This window comes from Lytechinus pictus, chromosome 14 (assembly GCF_037042905.1).
Source record: "Lytechinus pictus isolate F3 Inbred chromosome 14, Lp3.0, whole genome shotgun sequence".
NCBI lineage: Eukaryota > Metazoa > Echinodermata > Echinoidea > Temnopleuroida > Toxopneustidae > Lytechinus > Lytechinus pictus.
In genome coordinates this window covers 12,364,213-12,385,908 of record NC_087258.1, presented here as the reverse complement: position 1 = coordinate 12,385,908, position 21,696 = coordinate 12,364,213, and the positions used below count along the sequence as shown (strand labels likewise).

The 21,696-nt window shown below is 38.0% G+C and overlaps 1 protein-coding gene across 2 annotated transcripts; it reads right to left on the bottom strand.

The window, feature by feature from the left end:
• Positions 1–424: 424 nt before the first annotated feature.
• Positions 425–20,361, bottom strand: LOC129276622 (nucleolin-like). Of its 2 annotated transcripts, none has more exons than XM_054913010.2 (13): positions 20,178–20,361; positions 15,799–15,824; positions 15,348–15,393; positions 13,535–14,159; positions 13,043–13,132; positions 12,054–12,171; positions 11,158–11,330; positions 8,771–8,906; positions 7,841–8,052; positions 7,325–7,454; positions 5,337–5,464; positions 4,086–4,223; positions 425–2,686 (listed from the first exon to the last, which is right to left on the bottom strand). In XM_054913010.2, the coding sequence occupies exons 1-13, from the start codon at positions 20,208–20,210 to the stop codon at positions 2,616–2,618; spliced, it is 1,926 nt and encodes a 641-aa protein (XP_054768985.2). In that variant the 5' UTR covers positions 20,211–20,361; the 3' UTR covers positions 425–2,615. The 2 variants fall into 2 exon arrangements, with proteins under 2 accessions (XP_054768985.2, XP_054768984.2); XM_054913009.2 differs by having other exon boundaries at positions 12,048–12,171; positions 20,178–20,296.
• Between the last annotated feature and the right edge of the window lie 1,335 nt (positions 20,362–21,696).

Below are 21,696 nucleotides of genomic sequence, written 5' to 3'. Positions count from 1 at the left end.
AATTGTACAAAACTTTTGAGCGCTCTCACTTTATAGTATCGAAAGCAAGATACAGTTTACACTAAAGTACTTCACACTTCAAACAGGGTTCCTCATTCAGGGTTTGTACACATACAGTTTTCAAAATTCCTTACTTTCCAAAGCAGAAAATGTTAACTTCCATGGCTTGTAAATTTGAGAGTCAGTCCAAGCAATAATTTGCCAATTCACAAGAACGTCTACTTCACAAATAATTAACGATAATGTACAAAATATATAATTTTCGATTTTTTTTCATGAAAACAGAGGAAAATACAGAAATTCTGTGACATTTCCCTTCTGGAAAATAATCCTGAAGCCTCTACCTAGAAATTGTAATGAGCCCTGTTCAAATCATCTCTCTCACATCAAAATATACCAAAATAAATCAATCATACAAAAGAAATATTTTACAAATTCATTTTACTCATTGTGAAGATCAAATCACTGTACATAATCAAATATCAAATGAATGATGCTTTTCTCTCCATTTTTAAAATAATAAAATGCAATGTCACATACTTGAGTAAAGTGAAAAAGGTGTAATGAATGAAATGTTACATAATATAGAAACATCATATGATATATACAGGCTATCACATTCTGATAAAACAAAGTTTCAGAAAAAAATATCCACGTACTCATATATTGATACGAATGAAATTGTGTATAGTCAGGATAAAAATAACATTGCGTTAAGCAGGGCCCGCTGGGGCAACACATTCTATTAGCACTAAAAAGGAGCGACGTGTTATTCTATCATCATGCACTCTTGGGGCACTAACGCAAAATCCCAATCATTTTGTTTTCTTAGTTTTCGCTTTTTCTTCATTTCTGTTTCACGGCTTGGAATGCCATGTTCCCAAATGTAAGGGGGGAATAGACACACCTGTAATGGAGCGCCATTTACATGTGGACTAACATTCAGTAACAAAAAGGGTTATATCGCAGCAGCATGAACGACAAAAGGTGGTTTCAGACCGCCTCGAAGTTCGTCAGTTCCAGGTATTCTCTGATCGGGAAATTTACCCCGATCAGAAAATACCAGGTATTTTGGTAATGTGAAAGCAAACTACGCATAATTTCCCCAAAAGAAAATACCAGCTAAGTGGTAGGTACTTGGCGAAATTACGAGAACTTTCGCGGGGATTTTTCCAAGGTCGCAGGTATTTTGGCAATGTGAAAGCAATTTACGGGAACTTTTAGCCCAGCGTGTCGTTGGGCGCGGGCGCCGTGGGTGGCTGCTGGGCTAGTGGTTTTGAATTTTGCGCCTTGCCTGCTTATTAGACCATACTGCACATGCTCCTAACTTCAGGAATTTATCCCGAAGAGTATGTTTCGGGGCGGTGTGAATGCAGGAATAATTATTGGGTATTTTTTAGCCTAAAAACGGGGATTCTTGTGATCGAGGCGGTTTGAAACCACCTATAGACATCCAGAGGTATGGCTAATGGTTAGGAAAAAGGCCAGTGGGAGACCAGTTTCTCTTTTAACTGAAGTGGATACCCTGGGGAAAATAAGAAATTACCATTTTTATCATAAAAACATCTAATCGGATTCCATGATTGAGCAGAATTTGTTCAGAACAGTATCTAAAAAGGTGCTTGGTATTACACATTCTAAGAATAGCACTAAAAATGAAAGACATTCTATTTTTTCTTTCATCATGCACTCTTGGGGTACTTACATAAAATCAAGCAGAAAAATTCTTTTTCATATTTTCTTTGATTTTTGATCATTCCTACTGTGCTACGCTCCCGAGAGTGAAAGGCAAAATACTGAAGAGGCTCCTTTTCAGTGCTATAATTATTAAAATATAGCTTAAAAATAAATCTACAAGAAAAATTGCATTAACAAGACAAGCGAGACCAAACACTGTCCAATTGCTGCAATAAAAAAAAAAAAATGGGAGAGAAAAATTCAAATGAGAAATTCACAAATTGTAAAATTGCTCCAATATAAATGGATTGTTGGGACACCAAGCAAATTTTTTTTGAATTAATTTCAGAACAAAAAATTATTCCGGCACCATCTACAATGGGCGGAGGCAACAAAATGTCCCACAAGCTCTGGCCTTTGCAGATGCAGCTCATAAACAAGGTGCAGTACTTTTAATAACATTTTTCAAGCAAAATTGGAGATGTACAAATAAGCTCAATTCCAAATTTTGTCCTTTGCATTTTGTTGGTTTTGTATGTGCAACGCCCTGTTTGGCATTGAAGGAAAGGAATACATCCTACAAACAATTCATTTGTTTCTGGATTTGTGTCAATGGTGTAATTTCATACTAATTCACATAAAACTAAAGCAGCGAAAGGTCCGATGATGATCTCAAACGTTGGCAATCCACCTGCTGCATTGTCCACTTTGGCATGACACTTGGGGGTGACGACGGTTCCAAATATACCATTCAAATAATAGTGGACAAATCACATGCTAATTCCAGATACCAGCTGGTGCAGGCAAAGATCCAATGAAGATCTCAAGCTGACGTTATACCTGCAGATATGTCCAGTTTGGCATGTTACTAGAAGGTTGAAATTAATCCTTCAAATTGTGATTTTCAAGTCTTAAAATGTTTATTATGGAAGGATCATCTAGTCGTCCCCGAATGTCTTCTTCTTTCCTTGGAATTCCTTGATGCCGTCTTTCTTCTGGAAGCCAAGACCTGCAGCAGGGAAAGAAATTGGAGAAAAAACAAATGAAACCTCTGTTAACTATTGGAATGATAAATATGGCAATTTATGAGATGATGGAGGGAACACAGTTGAATGAATGTCTCAAGAAAACCTTGTGGCTGTAGCAGAATAATAAAAATATCTTCCAATATTGCTTCCAAACAACCTTTGAAGTGATGGCATAAAAAGAATCAAAATAGCTGCCAAAATAACAGATAAGAATCTGTACAGCACTTCCACTCTCCCACCGTAAAACAGCAGCTTACATAAGTGATTGGTCTGGTTTATTTTCCATTGGTCTAATGACCATTCGTCTGCTATCATTTGGTCTACCTTCAGTTCGTCCACTATCTACATGGTCTAATTGCCATTTCGTACTTTCAACATTTCATCTAATAACCAGTTGGTGTAACAGCAATTCAGTCCACATACCATTTGGTCTAATTGGACTCAATTTTAATTGGGCGAAATGAAAAGAAAATGGGTATAAGACCAACTGGTTATGAGAAGAAATGGTAGACAAACTGGTGATTAGACGAAGTGATGATTGGACCACATGGTTATTGGACCAAATGATTGTTTGACGAAATGGCATTAGACTAAATGAAAGTAGACCATGTGATGAGTAAACAATCTGGCAGTCTTTTGTAGACGAATTGGCAATTTAACATCAGTCTTTCTTGGTCAAGTGTTAACCCTGTAACCTGCGAGATGCAATCTAAGGTTCTCAGACAAATGCCTCGATTCTAAAATCAACACAAGATTCAAAGGAATCTATCTAGTCTTTAGATCAGTCATCATTGAACAATGCAACCAATGTCATTCTTATCATTAGCCTAATAAATTTTGTGCATACTCTCGATGGATTTGCTGCAGTGAAAATCTATGCCTCTGCCCGTGCCCACATCTGGGGACGTTTCATAAAACTTGTTATAACAAATTTTCAATAACAGTTAAGTTACTGAAATCATCCAATTTGATTGGCTGATAGTAAATTTGTCATGGAAAGTGTGCATCTGTTATTATAACAAGTCTACATGAGATTGGACCCTGAACTTGAATACACCTGTCACATTATAGTCTCATTGACAAGATACCATGACGACACAGTTCAAGTCATTCAATAAATGCCTTTTACACTTCTACATCGCAGGATCACGTACAAGCCACTTTATATAAGTCTAATCTTAGGGGACTACAGAAACATATTTGACTGAATAGACTAGAGATACAACTTGGATTATACAACACACATTGTGCATAATTTAATCTGAAATACTTCTTTGACCTGGGAAACATTTGAATTGCGGTAGATAACTTCAGCAAGTTTGCTTGTGCAAAGTCTCACAAACATTGGAGAAAACTCAACGATAATGAATAAAATCTTACCTCCACGTCCTCGTCCACCTCCCCGGCCACCGAAGCCTCCTCTACCGCGACCACCACCTCGTCCACCGAAGCCACCACCGCGACCGCCACCTCGTCCACCAAAACCTCCACGTCCTCCACCTCGACCTCCAAAGCCACCTGCAAAAGAAAATGTATGGAGTTTTATAAAAAGTATTCACGTAAGTGGAAATTCATGCTTCTGACTCACAATATACATTTTGAAAAAGAAAATTGAGAGGGGCAAGGGGCATTAAATGAAGAGATACAATTAACATTTAAAGTATATTGTCACATTTGGAAAAGGTTTATGAGATTGCATGAAAATCATATTCAGAGCTCAACATTAGCAGTGGCCCGGGGCAACCTAAATTGAGAGTCGGGTCACCAAAATTCTGTAAAAGTTCACGCTTGGTGGCCCGGTTGGCTAAAAATGTTTTGCTAAATTGTGATGTTTTCTATGGTTTTAGGGCCACCAAAATCTGTATTCTCATGAGCTTTCTGATATCGTTTTCATGTTGTTGTTTGTACTTGTGAAATATGTAAAATGAAGTAAAATCACATAAAAAATCTATTGATAATATTGGTGGACCGATCGGGCCACAGAGAAAAAAAAGTTAGTGTGGAGCCTTGTCATATTACCTATTTTTACAATCATATTAGTGAAGGCCATGTCTTTTCCTCATATGAATGTTATGTTTGATGATTTTAATTGTGATTATTTCCAATGTTTTTGTTTATTTAATATGTAGCACCCTGAGTAATGATCCATTAGAAAGTGTGCATTAGAAATACTTATTATTATTATTATAAAATGATTTCTGCTCCAATGGTACAGACCCAGGGTCTAATTGACACTGAGAACCCCTTTGCCAACAGTGGTTCTAAGATGATTTTTCAAAAACTGCCTTGGTTACGACTCTAGTCTTTCAATCAGAGGGACGTGGGTTCAAATCCCAGCCATGGCATGTTTTCCTTCAGCAAGAAATTTACCCACATTCTACTGCACTTGACCCAGCTAGGTGAGGTGAATGGGTACCCGGTAGGATTTATTCCTTGAATGCTTTAGCTCAGCTACAGCCGGGGTAATAATATGATACCAAGTATCAAGCGCAGTAGAGTATATGCAATTATAGTAGCTGCGCTATATAAATGGAACATATTATTTATTATTTGAAGCCCCTGAAAGATTACTGCAAGAGCTGCAATTAAGTTTTGGAAAATCGGCCAAGTGATCATATTCCAACTATTTACCTCGTCCGCCTCTAAATCCTGGGCTACTCCTCTCTTTGGCAAAGTCCAGGAACAAGCCATCTTGACCTTGGTAACTATCTATAGCAGACTGGGCTCCACTGTGGTCATCGAAGTCGGCGTACGCATACCTGAAATGAAATTTACATAGATGCTTTGATAAATAATGTTGATGGATGATGCATCTCTGCAAAGGATTTACCGCACTGCAAGGAAATTTATTGAAGACAAAGTGCTCTGGACAAACTGGATGAATTCTTGATAATAAAGATGATAAAATTCTTGCCTCTGCCAAAGCAGGATTAGGTAGGAGTGTGATCTTGGGACCTTTGACCTCCTAATCAATCCTTTTAAGTAAACCCCCAAAGCATTTGGTCATATTAACTCCAGTGAGGCAAAGACTGTATAAAATCAAACTGTTTAACACTTATTTTATTGCATAGTAACATATTTCCTATACTGAGACCTGAGACCTTGAACTTTCATTGAATTAGTCTCGAGACACTTCCGATTGACCTTTGACATTACACAGATGACCTCGCACTTTAAGTCTTACCACATCAAGTGTAACTAACACTGAAATAAGCGACTAAGTTTTAAAGAAATTTTGCCAGAGCACATCTCTGTTTATAAATTTGGATGAATGGATAGACAGACAACATGAATAAGGTCTTATCACTCCACTCTCTAAAAATTGGAACAAAATGTATCGCCTATAGACGAAAACAGGGGGGGGGGGGGAACAGCCTCCCGTCTCAAAACAAAAAATGCATAATTTCTATACCTTCAGCCAGTCATATTGCATGTTTTTAGAAGCTTTGAATTGTTATTGCAAATATGTAATTTTGAAATTGGCCCCAGGTCTCCATAACTAGTCTTGAGGACGCATTGATGATGACTTTTAAAATAATGATATATACTTCTTCATCATTGACGTCTTGACACTCTCTCCATAGTCTCATAAGCGACGGTCCAAAACAAAGATGGATTTCCCTAGGAAATCCATCTTTTGAAACATAAATGAATTTAAATTAATGAATTTTATTGATTTTTACACCTTCCTACGCCTAATGCGTAGGAAGGTTTTAAAAAATTTTACTAGAAAAGTATAAAAAATTAAGGTTTCTTACCAGACTGATGTCGAGTAGACCCCTCGATCCACATGTAAACAACGCAAATACAATGGCGACGACCCGTGAACCGCTTATGTATTACGTACTTCCGATACACAATGCCGTTTTGAATAACAATTTTTAGATAAAAAATATTATTTTACAAATATAAAAAAATTTTACGTAATTAAAAAAAATTGATATAATACTGCTAATTATTTATAATCAAGTTATAAATTTTAATATTTGTAAAGTAATATTTTCTATCTATAAATTGTTATTCAAAACGGCATTGTGTATCGGAAGTACGTAATACATAAGCGGTTCAAGGGTCGTCGCCATTGTATTTGCGTTGTTTACATGTGGATCGAGGGGTCTACTCGACATCAGTCTGGTAAGAAACCTTAATTTTTTATACTTTTCTAGTAAATTTTTTTAAAACCTTCCTACGCATTAGGCGTAGGAAGGTGTAAAAATCAATAAAATTCATAAATTTAAATTCATATATGTTTCAAAAGATGGATTTCCTAGGGAAATCCATCTTTGTTTTGGACCGTCGCTTATGAGACTATGGAGAGAGTGTCAAGACGTCAATGATGAAGAAGTATATATCATTATTTTAAAAGTCATCATCATTGCGTCCTCAAGACTACTCCATAACCCTTCTCTGCATTGACAAAAAAAAAAATGAAAGAATCGCCTCCTTACAAATGTTGGGCCAGCTTAGTGAGCACATGACAATAATAATCATGTACAAGTGGATCCGGTCCATTTATATCCCCTTCGGTCTTACATGCAAGTAGTAGAGAAAGCTACAGACATGCCTTATTTGAAGGGTTGGTGCAATTACAAAGATCAATGATGAGGAGAGTTCCTTACCCTTTTAGTTCATTGGTGTCCCTATCTCGGGGAATTCGGACAGCAACCGCACCTAGTGTACTGGCAATGGAGTCCTCGGATGCATCAGATGAGATGTTCTTCACAAATAACGTCTTGCTGTTGGAGGTGTCTGATCGGGACAAACAGATACCAGAAGTTTATGAACAACATGCAGGCGAATGCAGTATTATGACTGATAATCAAGCTCCTATTTCATATGATTAACTATGACTATACATAGAAACAATTTTATAAACAAAATTACTGTTTTTATCTTGGCTGGGGAAAAAAATACTTTGTATTTTAGGATTTATATAAAAAAAAGGATTTAAAGAGTCAAATGAAATGAGAAATTAATCATTTCTATTATCATTTTACTATCAGTAAGCCTATTTAACAAATGTCTGAACAGAATTGATGAAAGAATTTTTATGGGGTTATTGGATTAAGCTCAATCTTCTGGACAATAGATATTGAACAAGTTAATCAAAATTAAGATAGGTAAATTTTACTCACCTCCACCATCTCTACCGCCGCCACGACCACCACGTCCTCCTCGTCCACCACCACCTCGACCTCCTCCTCCTCGACCACCAGGGGAAGCAAAGTTTTTCCTCTTGGATCCACAGAAGTCCAGGATCAGGGACCAGCCGTCAAGCTCAACTCCTTGGTGTTGCTTGATAGCTTCATCTGCTTCTCCTTCAGTCTCAAACTCGAGGAAGGCAAATCTGAAGTAGGGTCAAGGGTAAAAGGTTACAGAAAATCTTTAGTTTACATAATAACAAATTTTAACATCGAACCCCTTGATGTTTCTTGATAGCCTCATCAACTTCCCCTTCAGGCTCAAACTCAAGGAAAATCTAAGCCAAAATTCATAAATATATCATTTCTACTTTTACTGATTAAACTTAATTTTGTTGTTAATGATCAGAATTAGGTCTGCAACAGTTCCCCCCCCAAAAAAAAACAATAAATTTTTTTTTTTTTGAAAAACAAAGAATTACATAAGAAAAAATAGCAATACCAAATTTGTTTAAGTACATTTGATCAGGATCCTTCAAAGGGTCTGAATAAAAAAATAGCAGTTTTGGGGCCGTATGATAGTTGATTAGAGCAAATGTTTTATTTCATGCATAAATTTGCATAATTAGATCTAATTAATTATATTAAAAATCTATTTAAAAAAATTTAACCATACAGCCTTGTAGATCGAAGGCCGATGGGGGGGGGGGGGATAAGCCCCCTTCCCCCTCCCAGACTGTGAGATGGGTCCAAATAACCAGGCTCTTTTAGGGTTAAGACTGCATAAGAATTAGACTAGGTGGGTAATAGACCAAGTGTAGTGTAGACCAAGCAGCAATTTAGCCAATTTGATGGTAGGCCAAGTAGGTTTAGCTCACAAGGAACAAGACTACCCGAGAAATAGACCAAGTAAACAGTTCTCACCCCTTTGGTCGTCCTTGGTCATTCAGAGGAATCCGGGCATCCATGCACCCGAAGGTCTCCATCAGAGACTCGCTAGTTGTGCTGTAACTAAGTCCCTTCGCAAACAGTGTCCTGTCGTCAGACCCGTCACTTCTCCCTGCGAAAAAAGAGAGAGCAATATGATTTAGTCACTGTGGACGACTGTCAAGAAAGCATAAATGGCCATGAGGCATGAGTGCTTGTTAATAACACTGCAAAAACTCCGGTGTTGATTTAACACCAGCCCGGAATCTATATTGTTCACACCAGATAAGTATTGAAACAGCACCAGTTTGGAATTAAACCGATGCAGTTTAAATACTAATTGGGGTTGTATAAACAACTTTCTGGTGTTAGACAAAAGGAAACAGGTGTTGACATAGATTCCAGGCTGGTGTTAAATCAACACCAGAGTTTTTGCAGTGTAACGACTACAGACTGAAGTGCATTTTGCACATGTGAAATTGCCATGAAATTGGCAATATAAGCATTACACTCCTGTCAGCTGACAGGTCTTTTTTTGAGCAATGATAATGCAAGTTCCCACATGTGCTTGTCTGTGTTGACAATCTTCATTTTGCACACTGATTAGCATGAATACCATTAGTTCACAGAATTACGTTTAACAAAGTTTACTAATTCCAAATCTATAGCAAGGGTAAATATTTAATTTCTATTTCTAATGAAACAATTTCTTGTTTTTGAAATGGTCTTTGGATATTAATACAGAGTAAGATGAAACTGTTGGACCAGCTTAGTGAGCACATGACAATAATAATCATGTACAAGTGGATCCGGTCCATTTATATCCCCTTCGGTCTTACATGCAAGTAGTGGACAAGCTACAGACATGCCTTATTTGAAGGGTTTATAAACTGCTATTACTCATAACTTGGAAATTGTACTCAATTGTGTTTTATCCACGTTTTTAATTTGACTAGTACTTCAATGAGATTTAAAAAGGAAAACCCAGACTAGATCCATGACAAGAATTTACAAAAAACTGGAAACAAGTTGCCGCATCATTCTCACAAAATTGGTGCAAATATATTCTCCCCCCCCCCAAAAAAAAAAAAATTATGGTAAATTAAAATCAAAGTTCAATCTCCACCACATGTATATCAGAATAGCATTTCTAATTTTCTGTTTCTCTTGTCATTCAATATTAGAAAGAACCAGCTTTTAAACAAAGACGTCAATCTGTAAAGCTGATCTGTCTTCGACTCTAAATTGGCAGCCATACATGTAGCTACTGAAATGACCCTACATATTAATAGGCCTTGGCACATGTATTTGCACAAACGCTGACTGCATGTTGGGACACTGCAAAAATAACATCACCAGCCACCGGTTCAATGAATTAGCATGTAGATCGATGACAAGATCAGGGAATAATTTTCCTGGTATCGCATCGCACTTTGCTCCACATTTTTGAAAGACTGCTATGCATTAAGTCTTTTGTATAGCATATTTTTACATAGGACTGTACATTACCTAGTTGAGAGCTTTCCTCTTGTGACCAAAAATGCTATTCAAATTTGTAAAGCAAAATTATTCCCTGAAGATGGTTTGTTTGGGTTCCTGAGGCAAGTTATACGCCTAAATAATATACAACTATAAGATGCGTGGCAGTGTCATGGTCTAGTGGTTATGAGTCTAGTCTTTCAATCAGAGGGACTTGGGTTCGAATCCCGGCCATGGTGTTTTCTTTCAGCAAGAAAGTTACCTACTCAGGGTGCTACATAACTTTTTAGACGCACTTGCCCTGTTGGGCAAGTAAATTTTTAAATAGTTGGAATATACTTGCCTGAAAATCTATTTCACTTGCCCAAAAAAATCCTTGAAAAAATTTAAAAAGAAAATATTATGGTTTTAGAAACCATTGAACTTTTTTTCTCTCTCTTTTGACATGAACTGATGTACCTTGTTCTGCATTTATTTTTACAAAGTGATTTTATCTTGCCCGCCATGACCAAATTTAGGGTCAATATATCATATCGACCCAAATTTTGGTACATGTAATTCTACTGTGAGAAAGTTTGCTTGCCCAATTCGGGCAAGTAGCTTTTATCTTTACTTCAAAACACTTGCCTGACTATAACTTTTACTTGCCCCGGGCAATCGGGCAAGTGCTTATGTAGCACCCTGCTACTCAACCCAGGTGAGGTGAATTAGCAACCAGCAGGATTGAGTCCTTGAATGTACCAAGTGCCTTTAGTAGCTGGAGCTTTAGTCGGATTAATATAAAGTGCGCCATTGAATTACTACAGAACGTACAAAAGAACATATGATCGCAAATACACTGAGAATACAAACATACAAGCAACATAATGATCATGTCTAAGTTATAAATGGCATTTTACTCTTACTTGATCCTCCGCCCGGTGTGCCGCCTGGTGTGCCGCCTGGTGTTCTGTCATTTTGTTTTTTATCCATACTTCGGCCACGTTCCAACCTGACATTATTACCATTCAACTCCGACCCACTCAGCTCGAGAGCCTTGTTCAACTCTTCTTCGGTAGACACATCTACGTACGCAAACCTGAAGAAATGTACGAATGGGAATATTACAGTTAAATCTCCGAGGGCTGGATCAAAATTATATATTTTGGTGTTTTTATCAATTTAATTCCTATCAAAACGTAAGGATGCCTGCGAGATCATCTTAACGTTCTCAGACAAATGCCTCGATTCTAAAATCAACACAAGATTCCAAGGAATCTATCTAGTCTTTAGATCAGTCATCATTGAACATTGCAAGCAATACATGTACAAGGAAATGAAAAGTGGTCCAAAAGACCAAGTGGACTTGCTTGGTACTATTGTAGGAAAAATTCTGCTCTCAACTGAATCGATATTATGGGCTGGTCTAAAAAATATTGCTTAGTGGCACAACTCTTACAGACATAGCTGAACAATTATATCGTTGAAAAACAAAATATCCTTGGTCAATAGCAAATTGATATATATGAACCCCATTTAAGTCAATTTTCCTAACTTGAACATATCCATTAAAACCCCACTCTTCAATTATTATTGCAGTCATACATGTAGAAGTTCAATTTAAACACATCAAAGCTACTTCATCAGTCCCACCAAGGGGAAGAAGTTTGACTCTCATAATTGCAACAAGGTAATCAGTATCCTTGGAAACTACAGTCAAAGCAGAGTCATTATCTTGGACACTGAAAATTTGAGGTATTGCTCAGAAATTTGAAAACAAAGTCTGGTAAAGTGGATGAAAATGAATGAATTGTACATGTACTTTCTGCTCTTGACCATGCGTGCGTTGAAGCAGCTAACGTCATTCTCTTCAAAGAATTCTTGGATCTCCTCTTCTGTGGTGTCTGGATCCACGTTGGCAATGAAGATACTGATTGCACCTAAAAGATAATGTAATGATATCAACAATCCATGTGACAGGGGGGGGGGTGATTTATTTGGGCAATTCCAAGCAAATTTATTCTTTTTTGAGGGGAGGGGGGGGGGGGGGGTAAAGGATGATTTATCCCAGAAACTTCACAAACAGCCCTCGCAAAGGGCTGTCACATCTTAAGATTCAGCCAGGTATCCCAGCGTACATATCGAAAGCTATTTACCATCTTATTCTATTTCAAGAAATAAATCTGATAAAAAAAAAAAACTGCTTAAAAATTAAGAATTTCGGATTAAATCATAACATGGCTTGCTCCAAGGACATCGGCATACGCTGGATAAATCGTCCAGGCGTGTTAAAGCCAACATGTATAAATTTCAATTATCAAAAGAGCCTGAATTATATGGTAAAGATGATAATCCCACACGCATGATACAAGAATGTAAAGTGTTCAGTATACAGCCACAACCAAGACAACCATGAAGAAACAAAACTCGTACATGTCACACAAAGTGCAAATGGAAAATAGCTTCTCATTTTCTTTAAGTGCTGCTTCATGACGAGAGTTGTAATGATAGAATAATAAAGTCGACTACATGTATAATTTGAAATATGCAACTTATTAATCTGCATAACTTTATGTTAATCACTTCACATTTGTTTACCTGCAGAGAAATGACCATACTGGAAAAGAATGTTTGACAAAATATGACAGGTGAAATTAACCAAAATAAAACCAGCAAAAACGTTTCAGATTGAACAGGGCAAGGAGCAATCATATTTGAATTGCGCATCAATGTCACCATCAAATACGAATGAGAGAAAAGGTGAATGGTCTAAAAAGAGGCAACAGAAAAACAAATGCTATAAGAACTTACTATCGGTTGCAGGGGCTGGGGTAGAATCACCGTTGGCTTTGGCTTTCTTGGCTCCAGCTGGTGTCTTGACCTTCTTTGTTGGAGGCTCATCTGAAATCAATGAAATTTTTTTCAATTATGAAAAGCAACTTTTCTTTTATGTAATTTCTAAAACTTGGCAAGACTGCACATTTTGAAATCATATTTATATCAAAGGCCTCAGCATATTAATGTCATGTATGATGTTTATAACTTTCAGAAAAAACTAAGTCACTTTGATATTCTAACATCTGACTCCCGACACGACTCACAATAGTATTCATTCCAAAATAAACCCACCCCCCCCAAAAAAAAAAAGTAGGAGTTAAAAGTTTCACTTTGAACAGGTAAACACTTTCACACCAGAATTTTTTTTATTTTGATTTACTTTAAAGTGAAAGTCAAAGCAAATTTGAGATTGCAAAATTATAACTACTCTCAAGCATCTCTACAAATTTAAACCGGTAAACTTACCCTCTTCTTCCTCGTCGCTATCCTCTTCATCATCATCATCTTCATCACTACTTTCTTCTGTCTTCTTCCTTTTCACTGCAGTCTTAGCTTGCGCTACTTCCATTTCTTCTTCTTCATCGCTGTCCTCTTCGTCATCGCTGCTTTCCTCCTCTGCCGGAGCTGGCTTGGCCTTAGCTGGTGCCTTGGCCGCTGCTTTGACGGGTGCCTTGGCTTTGGTTGGTTGAGTTTCCATCTCCTCTTCACTCTCATCGTCATCATCACTATCCTCTTCGCTATCATCACTGTCCTCCTGCGCTACCTTCTTCTTGGGAGCAGGCTTCGTGGCTTGTTTTACAGGTGCCTTGGCTTTTGGCTTCTCTTCCTCATCACTTTCCTCCTCGCTGCTGTCGTCGTCACTGTCCTCCGCTGGAGCTGGTTTGGCAGCTTTTACCGGAGCCTTCTTGGCAGGTTTTGGAGCTGGCTTAGCAGGCTCTTCCTCTTCCGAGCTGTCGTCATCATCGCTGTCGTCATCACTGTCTTCCTGAGGCTTCACAACCTTCTTAGGGGTTGCCTTCTTCGCTCCCTTCTTGACAGGTACTTCCACCTCTTCTTCTGAAGACTCCTCACTCTCGCTCTCTTCTTCAACCTTTACAAGAGATAGAAAAATAAGGTATTGTAAAGATACATTCATGCAAGTTGTGGGAACGACTTCAAAATGAGTTTACACAGAATCCAGTCAAATGACCAACCAGGTGTCATTATGTATAAATAAAACATAATTATGTGCCAATGGATTCTAAAATAACTTCTTTAATTGCTGAGAAATTAGCAACACATGTAGGGACAGTGATTTTCCGCAATCGCGGAAAACGGACGGAATACACGGAATCGGCCTTTTGAAACGGAAAGTGGCTTTTCAAACGGAAATCACAGAAAACATGTTTTTTCTCAAAATGCACAAAATAGCAACAGAAATTACTCCCAAATCCTCAACAAAGTACGAATATCAACTGGATAAAACACGATCTCACTTTGCTACAACAATCATGACAATCAACACATCGTAACTACACTCGAGCCCCTCGATCGTATCTAAATTAGTTTACACTCACGTCCGCATGAGGCAGAATACGGCCGTGTGTTGCTGCCCTCTGCGTTTGGTCATAATATCATGATCACGGTGATTCAACAATTCCAAAATGGCTGATAGGCGGAAGTCGTCGACTGCTCAAAACGATGTCCGAAAAGTCCCCAAATCAGTGATAAAATCTCATTTAACCATAAAATAATACTAATAATATGAAAGGTGGGAATGTATTCATGTTGATTATGTTTCTCTAGATAGTTTTTGAGCTCGAATATCTTCGATTAAAATGGATTTTAAAGCGATGTTAGTACATTGGTAGATGCAAATTTTGACAAGCGCTAGCATTTTGACATCGCTACTCATTGCGTATTGGTTTTCTATGTAAACGGAATTATCACTTTTTCATGTACACAAAGTCTATGGGGAAACAGAATTTCCGTTTTCAGACATGCTGAACAGAATTTGAGATTTTCTGAAACGGAAAAGGCAATTTTTAGAAACGGAAAATCACTGTCCCTACACATGCATTAAATTCAAGCAAAATGTTTTTTCCAAGCAATAATAATACACTGTCCCACATGTGCTTACCTGTGTTGGCATCTACAGAGTATTTGTTTTTCAGCTTCGATTTCATAATTTCACAAAGTTCAGTAAATATGTACCGGATCTAGATCAACAATGGTATAGTGACAATCAACCTTGGTTTTACAACTTTGTAATTTCTTTCTTCAATCAAAAATAACTTACTGGTTTTGGAGGCGGAACTTTACTGTACTTCTTTCCCTTGCCGGACCTGTAAAACAATAGTAAATAATTGATTTAAAAAAAATGAAAAATAACATCAGATAAAGATGTTTCAACAGAGGAATTAGTTGGATGGATATTATCTATTTGATTACAAAGAGAATAGAAAACTATATTGGCATATATAGCTTGCACTTTGTACATGTATGTAACACTCAAGTTTATACATGGTACTACAGTACATGAAGACACTAATGGATAGCAAACCTATGATTTTTTGCAACTGGCCCTGAAGTAATTTTTTGTTTACATGTGCATCGCGAGCAAAGATGCCACAATTAGACCAATTTATAGATAAGAGGTAGAATCATCATTTCCTTCAGACTCTTTATACAAGTATCAGTCATAGGCCTATATTACTTGCGACCATTTTTCTATAAAAAAACAAACTTACTTTTCTTTCTGTTCAGACTTGACCCCCTGCAAAATCAAATAGGAGAAATGTATATCGTGAGTACAGTTTATCCACAATGTGCATATGCAATATGATATGAAAATTCACATGACTTGAAAATGGGAAAATCATCAAACTTTTGGGCAAAGATAGTCTTCATGATTGCATGCAATTCTTATAATGGTATAAAATTGAGAATGTCCACTATAATGCTCTGCAGAGTTTTTCAATGTTTTTTCAAACAAAGGACAAATGTTCAAGAAAAAACAACAAAAAACAAAACAAAAAATATATATTTAAAATAAAAAATATCAAAACAATATGAGTAAGCTTTGTTGATCCTTCAATACAAAAACATATTTTTGTTTATAATTTAAATGGAAATATGAAAAATTTTGACTTCAATTTTCATTGCCACCAAAGATTGTAACAGATTTTCACTTTTTGCATGCAAATTTCTGGTATATTGGAATAGTTGCCAGTGTGAGTGACTCTTGTAAAATAACATTGACACCATACACGTACATTTAAAGCCCATCTGAAGCTTTGGTAAAGGGTCAAAAGTGTAAATTATTAGCCCCCATTACACTTATTCCGAATCAAGCAGAATTGACCGGAATGAAAGGACTATTGTTCGACCACCAGTTGGTCATTTAAATCTACTTCGAACAGTTTGAAAATACCCCTCCGGGACGGCCAAAAGAAATGACAAAAATATTTAGAATGCTCTCAGAATGCAGGAAGAATATTTAGAATGCGCCTAGAATGTCCAAGAATGTAGCACGAATTATCAATCTGACTCCATTGCGGTTCATTAAGACTAGTGTATGATTCATCTGGTCAATTTACTGAATTTCAACTCCAGTTTGGTGAATTCAGAAATTCCTCCCAAAATGTCTAGATTTGTTTAATATTTTTTTCGTTCCAGCTTCTGCTTGATTCCTGCTGATTCCGAATAAGTGTGATGGGGGCTATACTCTAGTACTATCTAACATTCCAGTCTTATGAAGTGTAGTATCAGTTGCATCTCTTTTTCAGCAGCCGATTCTTTAGGAAAAATTAAAACTTCCTTTTGACATCTCGTGCCCTCCCTCTGTAATGACACAGAGTTTTACCCTCCAAAAATTTTGAAAACTAGAATTTTTCAGAGTTTTTACTATGTTTTCTCTCCCTCTTTAAAAGGATCTTTGTGCACTTATTTTGTGTTTACTGATTTTATTAAAAAAAATAAAACTAGACAAAGATCCTACATGTATGATTCAAAATTTTCATGCAAAACACAAATTCCATCCAACTAATTTTTTTTTTGCCATTCCATCAGAAAAGTTTTAGGGGTTTCATATAATGTGGCATTAGCAAAGAATTGGAAAAGTTATGCATTTTTGGGATGATCATTTACCAAAACTTCAAATCGGTTATGCATCTCAACTACAACTACAAGTACCTTACCACTTAAACATGATAGAGGGCGAGAGTGGAACTGGTCTGTCTGGAAATTGGTAGGAAGGGCGAGCCGAGTCAGTCATCTATTAAGAAAGCCTGAAGCCGGGCCTTGGTACCATTGTCGCAACCAGTTTATCCACAGACTCTCCGCCAATCATGCAGATTTGGTACTACCTCCCACTGTTCGTAAGAAGTTATTTACATGTAACTTAGGGCCACGCAAGACCCGTACTACAAATGCACAGGCCACGCAAGACCCGTTGTCTCGTATTACCTGCATGATACCTAGATCAAGGGCCACGCAAGACCCTTCACACCATGGCCACGCAAGACCACTGGGTCACTTCAATACCATTTTCCGGCTACCATTGGAGGTACCCAATTACTTACACTCTGGCAACCAACTTTTGGGCCACGCAAGACCCACAAACCAGCCACATGTTAATTTCATATAGCAGGCCACGCTAGACCTCCCCTCTCCAACACATTGTATCGAAACACAATTGGATCACGCAAGACCCAATCTAACCACAATCATAACGTGCATTCATGTAGAAGACTTCGCTAAGCCTTCATTAAATTTAACAAGTCAACATATCTAGACAATTTGCACCACGCAAGATGCAAAAACTGGGACGAAGATTAATGAAGAGCAGCATTCCTCCAGATCCAGGCCACGTCGGTGTACAGCTAATAGTCTGCAGAAGGATAAATTTCAAGTTAGGATGATTTTAGGGGTAATTATGCAGCATGATTGTTGGATGCTCAGACTGTGGATCCACTGACCACTCCTACCCATTTGTGAAATGGACCCTAAAACAATGCCTGACCTCAGGGTACCGGAAACAAGTACACATATTTTCCCCCATCTTAAAGGGGAATCCAGCCTTGGCCATAAAATGTTGTGTTGGGAAGAAAAATAAATTATACAGAATGGTGAAAGTTTGAAAGAAATTATAGCTGCTTTAAAATTGAGATCACTAATATTATGTAGATTTCAAATTGGCAGCTGAGTAAGTAAATTATGACAAGGGGCAAGGACAACTTTCCCATAGGCCATGTACTTTATTATCAGGGATTTGTGGTTTTCTCCTAAGTACCCATTCCCCTGGGGCAGTAATCTAAATACAACCCAGGTAGTATATTGTTTTAAGACCTCATGACAGAAAATTATAATTTGAAATAAAACTTTTGGGAAAAATGACATTTTAGCCATAATGTGTATTGGAGTACATTGAATAGTCCTTGCCTTACATCACTATGACATCCCATATGCGGCCAATTTAAAGTCTCCATGGGTATAGTGATTACCAATATTTACAACTTTTAAAAAATTCACAACTTTCTTGTTGTTTGTCCAATATTGTTCAAACTTTCACCTATCAACTCGTCTGATTTTTCTTTTCCTTATTTGGTTGGATTCCCCTTAAAAAATTACACGTATGCCCCAATAATCTATTTCCAGAGGCAAGGGTTTCATAAACTCGGAAACCTATAATTGTTAGGCCTACATGATTTTTTTTTACATTAAAGTAAAAAAAAAAAAACACTAAAAATTTGATCAAAATCGGACAATAACAAAGTTATGGCATTTTAAAGATTATTCCAGTGAAACAATTCTATGCATTGATGTCACTTGTTCTTTTGTATTTTATTAGGTTTATTCAATTTTTTTCTATCAAGAACTACAAAAAATTGGATTGACCACTGATATAGTGCATTAGATACCGGTATTCATTGCTGCAACTTATTAAAGGAGACACGTTATACACACATGTATGAAAAAATGAAACAATTATGATTTTATGTAATAACATGAGAAAAAGTGGGGATGTGACATCAGCCCACAAAATGAATATTCATGACGACGTGCGACTACAGTATTTTCACAAAATATTGCTTAACTTAAAAATTCACCGACTCCGTTATGTGTTCTCGATTTTGATGAAATTTTCAGCATTTTGCTCTGTGAATTTCAATCTATTTTAAAGTCAAGATTTGTCATAATTTTGGTCACACACTTGACCAAACTTTTTTAGTTACATGTATGACATTTTAAAAATCTAACTCTAGGTAAAGAAGATTTTGAAACCCAGGCAGGATGTTAAGTTTCATTTATGTCCAAGTTTTATCCATATTTTTCTAAGTTATGACATTGATAATTCAAAAACTTAACCTAGTAATAGTATAAGATTTCTATGTTGACGACGCAGGATTGAAGGTGAGACACAAATTAGAGAGAAATTTGATTTCCTTGGAAAAAACTGAGGTCAGTCATTTTTAGATTAAACAAAAAAATGGTGCCCCATGTCTGCGTACCAATTCACTTTGCACAAGTTTCAGGGATTTTGTCAAGCAAGGCTGCATTTTATTTGGGATATTCCATGAATTTAATGCTTTCAATTCAATATTTAGCACCATGTTGAGTCTAAATAATGTTCAGACAAGGGGCACTGTGCAGACTAGTTGGAGCATGTGGCGATCTTGCACCAAAAGTCCAAATCTAGCCAAGTCATACTCGTCATAGATTAATAAAACTCAAATTTGGGCAAACCCCCCCCCCTTAAAAAAAAAAAATGGACGAACATGAATAAATTTTAAGTCAGAGGACACTACACAAGCACAGCATAAGAATAATTAAGTTGTCTGACACTCGGTCTCAGTAAGATTTCAAGACCATTCACCAACCACGGCACGCCGCCAGCCAGCCTCACCACGTGGCCCAGCACACAGACCGCGTGTTGCTTTTTTCTGCACGCAATCACCATTCATGCCTCATGGCCCATTCACGTTCACGCACTGTGTCTCCATTTGCAATTTCAACGATCCCAACATGCCATGAAAACGAAGAATTTTAAGTGTCAACAGGGAGCAGCATGACACTCAAAACACACTTTTCAAACCTTACTTATGGTAATCATGATTAATAAACGTACCTTAGTCTTCTTTTGAACTTTGTTGGTTCCCATTTTGATTAAATTTAGTGGTTCTTTTTTAATCAAGATAGAGCACAGTCTTCTCCGAGAGTTTACGTGATGATTAAATGGCCGAATTTTGCGAGGCGTTGTACGGCGCGCGAGACGTACGTGTCGTCGTACGCATGCACCATAGGCGCAGCAGGCATGCACTATGGCAGCGTAATGGAACAATGCCAATGTTTTCGGAAGGGGGGGGGGGGGGGCAAATCAGTAATATGCCCCTCACCTGTCGTGAAATTTGCCTCCTCTCTTCTCAAAGAGGGTGCGGAACCAGGGGTGGGGTGGCTTCAGCCTCCAATTTTTTTCAAAACCATGTACAAGACGTAAAAATGACCATCCGGGGAGCGTTTCATGAAAGGACTTGTCGGACGTTTTATCTGACAAGTCCCATTTGATCCGACAGTTACTATAGTAACAGTGCCTCTCAGCCAATCAGAATCAAGGAAAGATGTCAGATCTGACAACTTGTCAGACAAAAATGTTGATGAAACGGTCCCCTGATTTTTATATGGACATGCAGCCGCCCCCCCCCCCATTTTCAAAACAGTTCTGCGCCCGGGGGGGCACTCAGTATATAATGCATAGTGGGTATGTGCCGCGGAGGGGACCCCCATTTTTACACTCAAATTTCCGTTCCAAGGCATAGCATTTTTGTCTTATTGAGAAAAAGAACAAAGAAAGCCGCTCCAAGGCATAGCATTTCCTTCTTATCGAGAAAAAAAGAAGAAAGAAATCCGTTCCAGAGCTTCGCATATTTTTCGTTACGCCGTTCCGGTCGCATTGATTTGCTACAATTTTGGTGAAAAGCGGCCGTAGAGCGCTTTTCGACCATCGCCTAAGCGCGAGCGCACCCGGCGGAGGCCGTGCTAGCTGCGTTATGCACGATTGCCCGTTCCATACGCACTCACAGAGATACGGAGATCCGTTCCGAGGACCCCCGTTTTCACAAACATTTGTAGTTCCGAAGCCCGTTCCGAGGACCCTCCTTTAAAATAAGCCCGCTCCAAGGCCCCCGTTTTTTGCCTCGCCCGCGGCACACCCCTACCACTTTTTTGGTCGAGTGCCCCCCCCCGGGGTTCTGCGGCCCCTGTGAGAGACTCACCTATGTGCTTGCTTTGCATATAGAGATTATGTAAGTTGAAAGCTGTCACCAGCACTGAAGGAATTCAATCCGGCAATGATGCCACCTCATACGTGCCCGATAACCACCTACCCCCCCCCCCCTGAGCCAACATTTTGTTATGGGGGGGGGGGTGAAGATGGGATAGGCGGATAGGCCTACTTGAACTTGGTTGATTTCTTCCAAAATACATTCCTTTTTAAATACATTTGCAGTACAGTTTTAGAACCTGGGGTACCTTAATTTTAAATGATATCGCAGCACAGCCGACACCCCAAATGGAGAGCAGTTTGGCACTGCATAACTATATTTCACAACTTTTTACACGGGGTCCAGACAGCTCGACAAGCCGAACAG

Bases quoted from the DNA above. Each gene is read 5' to 3' on its own strand.
- LOC129276622 (XM_054913009.2), bottom strand. From the start codon at position 20,210: ATGGGAACCAACAAAGTTCAAAAGAAGACTAAG. The intron at 14,160-15,347 runs GTAAGTTATTTT...TCTCTTGTAAAG, and splicing joins AAGTTCCGCCTCCAAAACCA to GTTGAAGAAGAGAGCGAGAG. The intron at 12,172-13,042 runs GTAAGTTCTTAT...ATTATCTTTTAG, and splicing joins CCCAGCCCCTGCAACCGATA to GTGCAATCAGTATCTTCATT.